The 14,195-nt window shown below is 38.0% G+C and overlaps 2 protein-coding genes across 5 annotated transcripts; both read left to right on the top strand.

Annotated features, from left to right (window-relative positions):
* The first annotated feature begins 1,884 nt into the window (after window positions 1-1,884).
* Window positions 1,885-9,024, top strand: LOC103452970 (uncharacterized). Of its 4 annotated transcripts, XM_029087650.2 has the most exons (6): window positions 1,885-2,692; window positions 3,015-3,140; window positions 5,747-5,844; window positions 7,429-7,491; window positions 7,651-7,899; window positions 7,990-9,024. In XM_029087650.2, the coding sequence occupies exons 1-6, from the start codon at window positions 2,170-2,172 to the stop codon at window positions 8,923-8,925; spliced, it is 1,995 nt and encodes a 664-aa protein (XP_028943483.1). In that variant the 5' UTR covers window positions 1,885-2,169; the 3' UTR covers window positions 8,926-9,024. The 4 variants fall into 4 exon arrangements, with proteins under 4 accessions (XP_028943483.1, XP_028943490.1, XP_070662696.1 ...); XM_029087657.2 differs by lacking the exon at window positions 7,429-7,491 and having other exon boundaries at window positions 1,888-2,692; XM_070806595.1 differs by lacking the exon at window positions 7,429-7,491 and having other exon boundaries at window positions 1,942-2,692; window positions 7,660-7,899.
* Window positions 3,248-5,491, top strand: LOC139188789 (uncharacterized). The gene is made up of 2 exons (XM_070806601.1): window positions 3,248-4,180; window positions 4,262-5,491. Exons 1-2 carry the CDS (start codon window positions 3,400-3,402, stop codon window positions 4,948-4,950), a joined length of 1,470 nt encoding a protein of 489 aa, XP_070662702.1. The 5' UTR covers window positions 3,248-3,399; the 3' UTR covers window positions 4,951-5,491.
* Window positions 9,025-14,195: the final 5,171 nt, after the last annotated feature.

Consider the following 14,195-nt stretch of genomic DNA (forward strand, 5'->3'; position numbering starts at 1 on the left):
ACCCAAACGCCAGAACACATCAAAGGGTTTGCCTTGTTTAGTAAGCTCCTGAAAAAAATCCAACAGTTCACTACTGTGTCCCTGACACTTAGCAAGGCAGCAGATCTCAATCCCAATATTATTTGGATTCTTCCATATCATAAATGCTACCTCAAAGTGGAATCTTTGTAAATTTTATATTTTAACGTTAATTTTTGTTCATTATTATAAATATTATGCAAAAGAATAATATTATATGACTAAATTTATAGATAAAATTTTATAAAATAAATAAAATGAAAATTGATGATTGGATTATTACTTAAGTATTGATATACGTGCTCAATCTATCAACGACACATCATTTAATTTACAAATTTAGTCTTCTTTAGTATTATCCATGTAAAAAATATGAGATGTAAAAGTCAACAAAGAATGTCAATTTGAGAGAATTTCGATAATATTTCTCTTATTATATTATTTATTGGTGCTTGAAAAGTCTTTCCTATTGAAAATTCCATCTGCATCATTATACAGAATCTTAAGCTGCACATGGAGATGGAGGTAAAGTCGTTCAACAATTTACACATAAAGCAGATTTACTATTACGAATCAGGCATAAAAGAATTTATTCAAAATATTATATAATTAAACCGAACACAACGATGATGACCTCGTGGTTTACGTACCATGTAAAAATATAAAATAGAGGTTTTTATTAATTTTCGTATATTAAAACGTCACTTATGGTTTGAAATTAAGTAAGATTAGTTAAAAATTAAGGAAAATTAATGAAAAAGATTTGAAAACTTTGAGTTTTAACGAAAATGACAAAATAAAAGGTAAAATGAATAGTACCATGATTGATTTTTTAATATAAAAATATGGTTTTTCTTTAAAATGAACAGTATAGAGAATTTTTTGTTAAAGTTCCCTAAAAATTAAAGGAAAACTAATAAAATGAAAATTTGATGATTGGATTATTAGTTAAGTATTGATATACGTACTCAATCTATCAATGACACATCAATTTGCAAATTTAGTCTCCTTTAGTATTATCCGTGTAAAAAATATGAGATGTAAAAGTCTATAAAGAATGTCAATTTGAGAGAATTTCGATTATATTTCTCTTATTATATTATTTATTGGTGCTTGAAAAGTCTTTCCTATTGAAAATTCCATCTGCGTCATTATACAGAATCTTAAGCTGCACATGGAGATGGAGGTAAAGTCGTTCAACAATTTACATAAAGGAAAACTAATGAAAAGGGTTTGAAAACTTTGAGTTTTAATGATAAGGACAAAATAAAGGGTAAAGTAAATAGTAACATGATTGACTTTTTAGTGTAAAAATATAGTTTTTCGTTAAAGTGAACAGTACCAGGTGCTTTTCGTTAAAATTTCCTTTACATAAAGCAGATTTACTGTTATGAATCAGGCATAAAAGAATTTATACAAAATATTATATAATTAAACCGAACACAACGATGATGACCTCGTGATTTACGTACCATGTAAAAAATATAAAATAGAGGTTTTCATTAATTTTCGTATATTAAAACGTGACTTACGGTTTGAAATTGAGTCAGATTGGTGAAAAATTAAAGAAAATTAATGAAAATTGTTTGAAAACTTTGAGTTTTAACGAAAATGACAGAACAAAAGTTAAAATGAATATGATTTTTTAATATAAAAATATTATTTTTCGTTAAAATAAACAGTACCAAAAACTTTTCGGTAAAATTCTTTAAAAATTAATGGACCAGTGGATCATGCACAAAAGAGCCCTAAAGGAAAAAGAAAAGAGCTGAAAAAGGATGATATACTTGGTGACTAATTTACAGTAACTCCTCGAGGAAGTCATCTCTTCTATCGTTGAAAAAGGATGAAGAACCACTTTACCTTGTCGGGCATGGATCAGCTTGGAGTCTTGATCCAATCCAAAGTCTCTGTACACAGAAAACTTCGTCCGGTTCATCCCAAGATAAAAAAAGTGTAAATATAAACTTGGTCTGGTTCACATGGCAGAGGGACGTCATGTGAATTCAAATCACATCAAGAAGAAGAAATGGAAAGGAAAAAGGAATAGTACGTAGTAGCTCCTTTTAAACCACCGGATTTGAAATCAACTGGATTTTGTCAGAAAACCTCCTTCCTTTCTTCCTTTCCAGTTAATTACAAAGTTAACTAATGGATCATCCGCATAATTACGGTTCCAAACGCAGTTACACAGAGATTGCGGATGTTGGTTTCGATGAACCCGTTTTGTCAAATCCCGACGCTTCCTCTCTCAGCTACTCTCAACTCCCCACCTCCGCCATTAGAACTTTGTCCCAGCCACGCCTAGCAGCGGCGGCCACTGCCAGAGACGATTTCCCAGAAACGCAACTCCATGTGCCTCTGCCCCTGCCGGTGGAGCAAAAACTGAACAGCATATGTGAGGAGAAAGACCAGCAGCAGCCGGGCGCTGATTTGAGAAGGAGGCTGTGTTTGCTAGGGGAGGAGAAGGCACTCGAACTCCTCGGCAAAATTTACAAAAGTAAAAAGATCCAAAACCTCAGTAAATACATCTGGTTCTGGCTCGGCCAAGAAAGGTACCAATGTGCCCCTCGTTCTCGTTCTCCTTCCCCTTCCCCTTCCAAGCCTGGCCCTGCTGCTTCTCCGCTTCTTCACAGCCCGTCTTCTGCTTCCCAAATCACTCCCGGTCGTCAAGGTCAGATTTTTACTTCATGGGTTGTTTTGTTTTGGTTGATCAGTGATGGGTTTTCTTGGCTGATTATTTTTAAAATCGATTTCTGCTATTCTCTCGAAGAATGCAAGAATCCTACGGAAAACTATCAATTGATAAAATGAATTAAAATATATAAAGAAAGGTTTCACTTCTAATATTGCCGAGCCTCTTTTGTGATAATTCTCTCTTATAATATAGATGTAAACTAGGACAATATCGATGTGATTAGTAGTGAACCGTTGATTAGTAATGGACCGTTAATCCGTCTCTTTGAAACTTGGCACTTTGGCTATGTGAGTTGCAGGGAGTACTAGTGGAGGACAGAAGCAATTAGATTCCTATTTCTCTGCATCACCTTCGAAATCTGCACGTACATCGCTTTTTCAAGGCCCATCATCTGCTCTTCCTCTCATCAGTCCTGTTCATATAGGTCAGATTTTCGTTCATGGATTGTTAGGATGCCAGGTGGCATCATCTTGTGGTGACAATTAGAGTTGAGCATGAGTATAAATAGTACATTGTAAGAGAAGGAAGACAGTTAATGAAATGATATTGTTGTTCTGTTAGTATTTCTCTGTGCAATTGTAGAAGATGTGGAGCTAGGTTCTAACATTGGTATCAGCCAGCGTTGATCCTCTCAATCCTTCTCCGTTGTATAACGCCGCAAACATTTTGCAAAAAAAAAAACCATGGAATCGAGGGTTTCCAATCTGGCAGCCCAGTTCGACGAATTCAAGAAGTCTCACGACTTGATTCTTCTTCAATTGCGGTCCCTCATGGCTAAGGGTCACGATTCAATATCGAATTCGAGGCAACCATTCTTCAAAATGGCGTCTCATATCTCTGTTGTGAAATCGGATGAAATTGTTCTCAAGCTTCAATCCTTCCACAACGAAAAGATTCAAGCCCGTGAGAAAAGAGATGAATTCTGGTCTCAATTTCGTCCAAGATACAAGCCCAAGACTCGTTCTGGTCTACGACCCATATTGAAGAAATTCAAGAAGGTGCATGACTACGGCAAATACCACAAAGATGATTCTACAAAGTTTCGTTCCAGTTCCAAATTTCAAGAAATTTTTGGGTTTTTTCGAAGTGAATTGGCTGGAAAGAATGCAAAGGTTTTCGATTTACTCGACAAGAAAGTTGAAGACCCTGTGAAAAGTCCTCCATTTCTTGATTCTGATTGCATGAAATCCAAGATTCAAGCTTGCGTTCTGGGTTCTTCATCTCCTAACGAATTGGTTGCTGCGTTTAGCGATAAATTCAATCAATTCAGGACGTCGACTTCGTCTAATCGGGAATTTCACTGCACGAACGACTTGGCCCAAGAATTCATTTTCATAATTTCCGTATCTGATGATGGGTTCGTGAAAATTGATTCACTTGCACTCCAAGTGTTTAATGAAAGGTCACACTCAGCAGATTGTGATTTTCAGTTGGGCTATCACATGCCGATTTCTGACACCGGAGGTACACTTTGTAGGTTCTTTACTTCGAATGTTCAAATTAAAGATGCTCATAGTTCTAAATTTCTTGTTTGTCATGGTGAAGTCATGAAAAATGCTACTATTGTGCATTTGAAGCTTGGTTTCCATGAGTTAATTCGTGACAAGGGTGGGACAATTAGCCAGAGGCTCTTTAATTCAAAGTCCAAGAATACAGATTGTGCTCGGGGTTTTGATTGTTCCACGGTGGTCAAACGTGAGGTAAGTTTTGATTCTTCCATGATCATTGATGGGGAGTATGCTGGTATTTTAGGATTGCATCATTTAGAAGCTTGTATGGACAAGAATAGAAAACATGAAAGCAAGTTCACTCTCTCCAGATTTGGAAATGGTTGCTGTATTGTTTGCTGTGTTGTTTGCCGTGTTGTTCTCAATCGTGACTATTGCAAGGGCATTCGGGATAAGGGTGGTGGCTCAAAATTCTGGTACAATGTCGCAATAAAGTGTGCAACTATCACTCCAGATGAAACTCGTGTTAAGGAGTTCCACTTGAAACAGATGTGGAGGAGTCCAAATGGGACCATACGGAACCATTTAAATGGTACTGTTTTTGGAGAACCTTTTATCTGCAGAAATGTTATCCTTCTTGTTCCAGATTGGACAATGCCAACATGTATTGGGAGACATGTTTTTGGTGCTCAGTACCGAGCAACTGATGCAATCATAGAAGGACCTGGAAAACTTCAATTGGTTTTTGAAGCATCTTGCTATCGAATCAGGGAAGAAATATGTTAGGGAGGATTATCCGGTTCATATGTTTTATAGGCAGAAGAAACTAACATTTGAAAGTAATGTTCATGGATCTTTTGGTTTGCAGTCATATCCATCACAAGCAATACGCTTATGTTGATCAAATGATTTGGTCAATACCATTGCTCAACTTTTTTGGAGGGTGTAATGTGGAGTCAAGGCAGTGAGCTACTCTGCTACGCTAGAGAAGCAATGCTGATTGCTAGTGAAGTGAGTCCAATGGCAGAACCATTTCAGGAATGATGCTATTGGAGAGCTATACCATGGACTGAAGCTTAAGTTCCGGAAATTGTGAACCTTTAATACATTCTTGTGATGTTGTTGTTATAGTTTTATTGCTGGTTTTCAATTGTACTTACTTCGAAATTGTAAATCTTACTTGTAAGATTGGTTTTAAGGGGGGGGTATTGTTAGGATGCCAGGTGGCATCATCTTGTGGTGACAATTAGAGTTGAGCATGAGTATAAATAGTACATTGTAAGAGAAGGAAGACAGTTAATGAAATGATATTGTTGTTCTGTTAGTATTTCTCTGTGCAATTGTAGAAGATGTGGAGCTAGGTTCTAACATGGATTGTGTCATTTCTGATTGTTTTTCTTTTACGATTGCTTTTTACTCCTATCCCTCGAATTCTCCTTCGAAAGATGCCCGTACTTTTCTTTTTCAAGGCCCGTCTTCTGCTCCTCCTCCTACTTCTATCACTCCGGTTCTACTTTTTCAAGGTCAGATATGTTGCACTTTCTCTGTTTCATGATTTTCTTTCATTGTGATCAACTGACAGGAGATACTACAGACAATCGATACTACTTGCAATGTGGCAGAGCTTTAAACGTAAATGCAACTGCAAAGGTATCAAATTACGAAAGTAATTTGGAAAAGGTAGGTTGCAGAAATTTGAAGTCTTTTTGTATTATGAGTTTAGTGTCATTGTCTTCTGCCTTTCTACCACCTTATACAAATTTTCCCTTTAGTTCAAACATCTTCCTTTCGAAGTAATCTTCTCTCCTCCTAGTTGTTGATGTGACTACTGACAAGAGATTGAGCCTCGAACAGGGCTAATGTTACTCCGTTTAAATGTAATTAAGCAATTTAATTTTGGCTTAATTATAAAAAACCTTTCACCTTCGGCTTGTCGGGAAGGGGGTTATCACCATTAAGTGACCGTTATTAGCATAAACTTTTCCTCTAATCCACTAGCTCTAACGGGCAAATTTTAAAGGATATAAAAGGGAACACGCTATCAATTTTCACTTCACCTTCAGTTTCCAGAAAACTTTAAGTCTTCGAAAGATCGATAATTTCATCTTCCGAAAACTGAATTCAACTATCCGTTTCTGAAAATTTCAAACTCTCAATCAATTCATCCATGTCGACTTCAACAGCTTCTCGTCATGAGTCTGATGAAGGTCTTACCAGCCTTAGAACTCGATTGAACACTCTACAAAGTGCAAGGTGGTCTGAATCTTCCAGTCTACTTTCACCATGGGAATCCTACTATTTGGACCCATTGTGGTACCAAGAAATGTCAGATGTAGTTGAGAAAAATAAGCCTCCAGCCACCTAGCTCTCTCATTCTCCTTAATCTAATTCGAAGGGAATTTGCCCGACCAGGTGGAGTAACGCTTCTAGAGGTTTCCCGACCGCCCCTGGTCAAGAGTGGTCGAAGTGGGTTGATGCTCGAGAACCATTCTTTATAGCAAGAGTGGTCGAATGGGATTTATGACCTGAATTATGATGTCCAAATCTTCTGTGACCCTGAAGCCCGAACTGCTCAGTGCAGCCTTGCTATTCTGGAATAATGCAATCAATACTTTTGATTTCAGAGGCTCAGCTGTTTGGTATGTGGCCATGAGGTAGGTGTATTGACGTCTCAAAGGATTAGTTGTCTCACTGGGACTTGCAGTCGAAGAAGAAGAAAAGAGAAGTTGAGGCCACTCTACCAACAGTGAAGATTAAGTATCTATCTTCAGGGTTTCAGGCTTGTGCGACCTACTACTTTGGCTTTCTCAGCTATTTTAAAAGCAAGTATGGCCCCTCGTCCTCGTCCTTCTCCACCAATAGAGATCAAGAGCACATGGACTTCTTGCTCTATTAGATGAATAAGTTCATGTTCCCCAACCCTTTAAAGGGTATGGAAGTTAGTGGATCCCTCTCGTTGTAGCCTTGAATCAATATGATGATTAGCCATAAAAGATGCTAGTTCTCGGGCTCGAGCAACTTCTCCTACTTCTTCATCTTCATCAAAGATGCTCAGATAGAGGAGAACTAAGGCTAGGCACAACACTCTTGCCTCAGAGGCTTCCTAGACTTCAACCAGAAAGAGGACTAGGCCCGATACTGGTCTCAAAATAGGTGAAGCTTCTGGGACAGTTGGTAGGAAGAAGAAGGGAGCAGCCAATAAGTGATTAAGTGCTTTTTGATGAGTTGTTAGTTTATATAACTTACCGATGAATTCTAACACAGGATTGTCGGAGTTCAACCAGAAGAAAGACTCGGCCCAAGACTATAATATCTCCTTCAAAGGTGGTGAGTTTTCACCTAACTTACGAGAGAAACCACAATAAAAATGTTGTTGCTGCCATAAGTCATCCTTTAGATATTCAATTTACATTTTTCTGTGGTTCACAAATCCTAATTTTCTCTTATGCCTCTTGTCCATGGATAACTAACCGCTTGTTCTAGCAGGAACAAAAGAATCAAGTCATGAATGAACCTCTCCAAGATATCCTTTATCCTAATGAGGTTGGGAGTTCAGGAGTTCATCCCTCAGGCCCTTCTGGTGCTAATGCAGAGCCTAAGATGTCAAAGGAGCCTTTCACTTTCCCTTCGGGCAACAAATCTCCTTCACCTCCTGTCGTCGAGCAATCAAAGGTTGCTTTGATAGAGGCTGAGAATGTTGATTTGCCTGTAGAGGTAGCAACAATTCCCGAACAGGTATATTCGTTGTCATTTATCTATTTACTTTTGCAGTTATCCTTTTTAACTTTACCATGATTTTCATTGCCTCACACACTTCGATTTCAGGGTTCAGCAGCTCCATCTTTACTAGCCACACATGAAGAGGCCTATCTAACTATCAACCTTCCCCATACCCCAGCAATTGGAGTAGTGGATATTGACAGTTCGTCAAGGGAGAAAGGGAAGGCCCCTAGCTCGACAAAAGAAGCTCACAACACATATTTCCTTGTTCCTCATTCTGTGCCTGATGCTAGCAAGGAAAAGCCTAGCACACCCTCTCAGAGCAACAAGCAAAAAGAAAAGGCTTCTTCCTCATCTTCCAACTTACCAGAGCAGCCAACTCTTCTAGCTGTGGTTTATCCCAACATATCCCTCTCTGAGATCTTGCTCGAACTTCAGAAACTCAAGCAAAAGGTTGACTCCCCGAGCCAGAAGCCATCAGTCCAACAAGCTCAAGATCTAAAACAATCCTTCAAACACTGGTTGGAAGGTGGTTTTGATGTCAACTTCCAACGCGACATGCTTAATCAAGCTGAGAGTACACTTGAGAAGCTGTATGAGCTTAATGAGATCACCGAAGAGCAATTCAAGACCTTTAAATCCTTCTTCCAGTTTCTAAAGCAGTTGCAGGAACAATACTTCCAAGCTGCCAAAGAGGCTGAACATATGCAACAAATGAAACCCCAACACTCTGAGTTCTCTACTCTTTTGAAATCTCTTATTGGAGAAGGAACCGAAATTAGGGATAGTATTTCTGTAGTGGACCAACAAATTCAGCAGCTAGAGGAAGAGTTGGCCAAACTGAACGCTGAGAAAGCTAGCTTGGCTAGTGAACTAGCTGTGAAAGTGGTCGAGGCCCGAAGTGCAAGTCAACAAGTAGATATTTTGGATGCTCAGTTGGTCAACAGCAACATCGCAGTTGAAGAACCTGAGAGGCTGGAGATTGACATGAAGACTGTGTATGCTAGGATTGTTGCCCTAGCTAAGGATGCTCATTTGTAATTTCTGTTCGTTTGTGTTTATTTTCTTTTGTTATTTCAGTTTTTGTAAAGCCACTTGCTGGCTATCAATACTTCTATTAGTAAAAGTTCGCCTTTCTAATTTTTTTTTTTTTAAGTTTTGCTTCAAAATCCTTCTGTAATTCTGTAGTCGTATGAAAACTTGTGAAATAAAGATGCATTGTTTAGGGTTGGTTTGATATTGCTGTGCTTTGAAAAAAAACTATTTCTGCTGGGTTGTGAGAATAAACTTATTTTTGCTGCTTCACGTTTTCAGTTTATTTTCACTCAAAACTGTGACAATAAGCTGTTTTTAAATGTTTACGAAACACATTTTTGAGCTCAGGTTTTTTTTATATCTAAATGATGAACAAAGCTTTTGGATGAAGCTGTTTTTTCAAACAAATTTAACTGTAGTACATACTTCATAAAAAGCAAAGACACAGAAAACTTTTGCCAGCTCGGGCAAAATTTGGAGGGTCACTCAAAATTTCCAATCTCAATTAAGGACATAAAACTTTTGAAATGAAGTTTTAATATAGGCAATGTAGCAGATGCAATTACAGAGATATGTCAAATTTCAAAGGAATTTGGAAAAAGGTAGGTTGCAGCAAGTTTTTGTATTGTGAGTTAAGTGTTATTGTTTTCTGCGTTTCTGCTACCTTATATAGAACATATTTTCCCTTCAAAGTAATTCTCTCTCCTCCTAGTTGTTGATGTGACTACTGACAGGAGATAAGAATTTACATTGCAACTTAGTTTTCATCCCTTCAAAACTCATCAAAAAGTGGCTTTCCTCTGTAAAACCTGACCGAGGTAACTGTCCAGTGTGAAAGAGGGTTTTGCCGCCCATAAAGCCCTGTGGAAAATGCTTTTAAAATTCTTGGGCTTGCACACCATTCACTTTTATCAACATAAATATTCACCTGTGCATTAACTGAAAAAGTGAGTCTGAGCCTCATAGAGCCAATGTTAATTGGAGATGGATTGTCTGGCCTCTCATTTTTATACTATTTTCATCCCTTCTTATTTTATGTGATCACGGTTAAGTTACGTCAACATTTTATATTCTTATTACTTTTTATTATTATTATTTTTAGAAAAAAATTAATATAAAATATTAACGTGGTTTAACCGTGACCACATAAATAAGAAATGATGAGAAGAGTATAGAAATAGGAGGGCAGAAAATCCACCTCCATGTTAATTTGAAGTCCAAACATGCCTAATGCCCTAATGTCCCTTTCATGTTTTCGGTGGGATGTGGACTTTCGATTGGGTGTCTGGAAAAGCATACGTCTACCATTGTAAAGTCGTTGTGGATGGGAGCTACAAATTCACGATTTTTAGTATTTACTCCTACTCCCATTAATGTGTGTGATCGTCAGGGCCGGCCCTAAGGCCATCTCCAACCGAAGGCAGGCCAGATGGCTCGTTTGAGCCCTCTGGCCCTCCAAGATTCCCCAAGATATTAATATTTTAATGAACAGTACAGGGCCATATTTGCCTCCGTCTCCAACCGAGGGCCAGAGGGCCAAAGAGCTCGTTTTAGCCCTGTCACAAAAAACTGTCTCCAACCGAGGGCCAAAGGGCCATAGGGCCAAACATAATTTATTATTTAAATTTAAAAACTACAACAACTTAAATTAAAAACAACAACTTATATTTAAACACTACAAATTAAATTTAAAAACAACATTAACTTAAATTTAAAAATTACAACGACTTAAATTTAATATCCATAATCAATATTATCTTCATCATCCGCCATTGTAGGAGTATAGTCAGAGATAAACAATTGCCGCCGAGCCATAATTTCTTTTTTTTTCCTATCAAAATAGGCCTTACTCATTGGAGTGTAATTCGAAGTGTTCCTTTCCATATTCTTATCATCCATCTCTTCTTGTATTTGTTTGGCTCGCTCTTCATGTCTACACTTCCTTTCTTTCGCCTCACGGGCATTTTGCTCCGCCAGTAATCGAAATGAGGCCGCCACTTCATGTTGAGCGGCGTAATCAGCATTTGCCTTGCCCTTTTCCCTCAACCTTCGGGCCTTGTTTCGTCGCATAGGCCTAGGTAAAGAAATTTCGGATGGAGTCGGATTTTCTACCCTTGTTTGTTGAATGGTAGGAGATCCATCTTCATTCATATCTACAGATGGGGATGCAGCTTCCAAAGGATCCACTCTATGTTGAGGTGGATCTTCAAATAACACCCACCCTTTACAAATTTCCCAACAACCGTGAAACTGAAAGGGTTTTGAGCTGCCCTCCATATACAATTCCTCCGCTTGGCGTACCTAGAAAATATAATTAAAAAAATTTTAGGAAATTAATTCACGAAATTAATGTAATATAATTAAACATTGAAAATAAACTGTAAAAACACTAACTTCGTCATAGTAATTGGCGCCGCTTTCATGTCTACTTGCTGCTGCTAATAGTGCTTGATGCCATTTATTCAAACTTGGATGAAGATGTTTCTTCCATCTTGAAGAACAACTTTCGTGGTTTCGGGTATTCGGTGGAATGGTGCCTTCGTAGAACTCTAAGTATTTTTTGGACACACGAGTCCAAACACCTTCACTTGTTTGAGAAATCCCCCTCACACTATCTTCTGAGATCCATCTATAAGCCTTGCAAAGAGCTTCATCTTCTTTTCGGGTCCAAGCCCTACCTTTCATTGCAGATGAGGCCATTTTTTTTTGAAAAAAAATGAAGGAAATATTGCAAATGAAATGAAGAAATATTATAGATGAAGGAAATATTGAAAAATTGAAACAAATATTATAGATGAAGGAAATATTGGAAAATATATTGAAGGAAATATTGAAAAATTGAAACAAATATTATAGATGAAGGAAATATTAGAAAATATATTGAAGGAAATATTGAAGGAAATATTGAGAAATATATTGAAGGAAATATTGAAAAATATTGAAGAAGGAAATATTGCAAATGAAGTGAAGAATTGAAAGAACTTCACCATATTTATAGAAGAAAAAAATGTTTAAAATAAATTAAAAAAAAAAAAAAAAAAACCAACGGCTAGCTGACTCAGCTAGCCGTTACATTCAAAAATATTTCAAACTATTAGCGTCGGTTATAACCGACACTAATAGTAGAACTATTAAAAAAAAAAAGCTCTTCAATGTTGTCGGTTTTAACCGACAGCAATAGGAAACATTAAAAAAAAAAAATAGCCAGCCCTCCAGCCCTCTCGGATCCCGAGGGGCCCTCCCAGATTCCAGAGCCCTCTGGCCTAGCCCTCGGTTGAAGACGGTTTTAGGGCTATTTTCGGCCCTCTGGCCCTCTGGACCCTTCGGTTGGAGATGGCCTAAGGGTAGTCCAAGTAGGTGCCCGTCTGGGCCCTCACTTTGGAAGGGCCTCCAAAAAAATTTTATATCTTGTAATTAACATATAAATACAAAAAAAAAAGTAAGAAATATCATAATTCATTTGTTAGTGCAGTGGAATGTTGGCTTCATTTTTCTTTGGGGTGTTGAGTTTGAAACACGAAGCTGCCTTTCAGTCCAAATGCATATAAAGTTCTAAAACTCAAGTCTCTTTGCAATTTTTTTTCTTTCAACTTCTCATTCTCTCAATTTCTATCAAATGTTTAAACCAACTTCCTATTCTCTCTATTTCCATTGAATGTTTAAACCAACTATCATATGGTCTTAAAGATTGTACTTTAAGGTAATCAAAACTTTGAATTATATATTTTTCTTTTCAATAACTTTTTTATTCAATGGATTATTTTAATATTCAATTCGTTAGTGTGATGTTGATTTTAGAAGAAAAAAAATACAAGAAAAACAATTGGCGTTGAATTTATTATACTCGTTAATCAAGTTTTATTGTTCTTCACTCTTAATCTTAAACTCTTGACTGCAAACATTTAGTACATTTGTGTCTAAAAACGTGAATCGTGTAATGTTTAAATAATGTTTGTATATTTATCTTCTTTTGATATTAATTTTTAATGATACTTGATATGAAAATAGAACTTTTTATGTATTTAGCGAATTTTTTATACAAATCAATATACAAAGAACCGAGATCAAAGAATTTTAGGACCTCACTTCGAAGGCTCATCTAGAACCCCCAAATTCTCAGGGCCGGCCCTGGTGATCGCCCGCAACCATGTTTTTCCATGCTTGCATATGTATATTTGTATGTCCACAAGGACTTAAGTTGACAGGTTACTTAAAGAAGCTGTCATATAGGTAATCATACTTTAACATCCAATAATGAAATGTGGTACCAGTACACAATATTGACAAGCGCCCATCGGATACTGAAGGAATCAGGTCTTCTGGTTAGGTCTTGTGGGAGGTTTCAAGTTGAAATCTTAACCCCATATATTCGGATTTGTGATCGTAGATTCTGTACGGTGGTGATGGTTTAGACAAGAGTACAAGGCTGACGGGTGAAATATTTGTCGACCGAGATATATATTATTTGTTATGACCATGCAAGGAGTGCAGGAGCTGTAAGTAAATGCGGGTTTGCATGGAAAGTTGTAGGGTCAGCTCCCTTTTCTAGTGTCACCCCATCTTGAGGTACCGTTTGGTACGTAGACGGGACCGGACGGGATGAGACGAAATGGAGGTTTGTGTTATGTTTGGTATGCATAGGACGGAACGGTTCGGATTTCGTGTTAAATGACTAACTTAGCCTTGTTTGTACAATTTCTACAGCGTCGTCGTTTTCCTTCATTTTCTCGACAACCAATCAGACCCCCAAACAATTACAAGAAGAAAAAAATGACGAATCAGACCCCCAAACAATTTCTTTCTCTTCAAATCAAACATAGAAAAATATAGAAAAATCCCAAAATTCATTTCAATCAATTTCTGCAGCTTCGTCATCGTCCTCCTTGCAGCGTCGTCATCGTCTTTCCTGCAGCGTCGTCATCATCCTCCGTGCAGCATCCACCTTCTTCCCTCCAACCCACCAAACTGTTTCACTCTCTCTCTCCCCAACCTCCCTCTTCAAATCGGGCGACTCCGTCCTAATCCAATGGTCCGGCATCGACTCGCTCTCCTGACTCGACTGGCTCGGCATCTACTCACCCCCTCCTCCCACCACGACAACTTTATAGGATACAAGTTCCTCTCCTCCGCCCCCACATGGAAATCTGGGTCGGGCTCCATTTCCCTCCCTCTGGTCAATCTCCGATTCAACTACTCCTTCTGGATTTTCTGCTGGAACGAGTCCGAGGTCGACCCCAACCACCTCGACCAGGACCACAACCCCCTCCTCGGCACCG

Source organism: Malus domestica, chromosome 02, assembly GCF_042453785.1.
Source record: "Malus domestica chromosome 02, GDT2T_hap1".
Taxonomy (NCBI): Eukaryota; Viridiplantae; Streptophyta; class Magnoliopsida; order Rosales; family Rosaceae; genus Malus; species Malus domestica.

Coding starts and splice junctions, on each gene's coding strand:
- LOC103452970 (XM_029087650.2), top strand. CDS start 2,170: ATGGATCATCCGCATAATTACGGTTCCAAACGCAGTTACACAGAGATT. Junction 3,141..5,746: donor CATCAGTCCTGTTCATATAG/GTCAGATTTTCG, acceptor ATCAACTGACAG/GAGATACTACAGACAATCGA. Junction 5,845..7,428: donor ACGAAAGTAATTTGGAAAAG/GTAGGTTGCAGA, acceptor ATTCTAACACAG/GATTGTCGGAGTTCAACCAG.
- LOC139188789 (XM_070806601.1), top strand. CDS start 3,400: ATGGAATCGAGGGTTTCCAATCTGGCAGCCCAGTTCGACGAATTCAAG. Junction 4,181..4,261: donor GCCGATTTCTGACACCGGAG/GTACACTTTGTA, acceptor GTCATGGTGAAG/TCATGAAAAATGCTACTATT.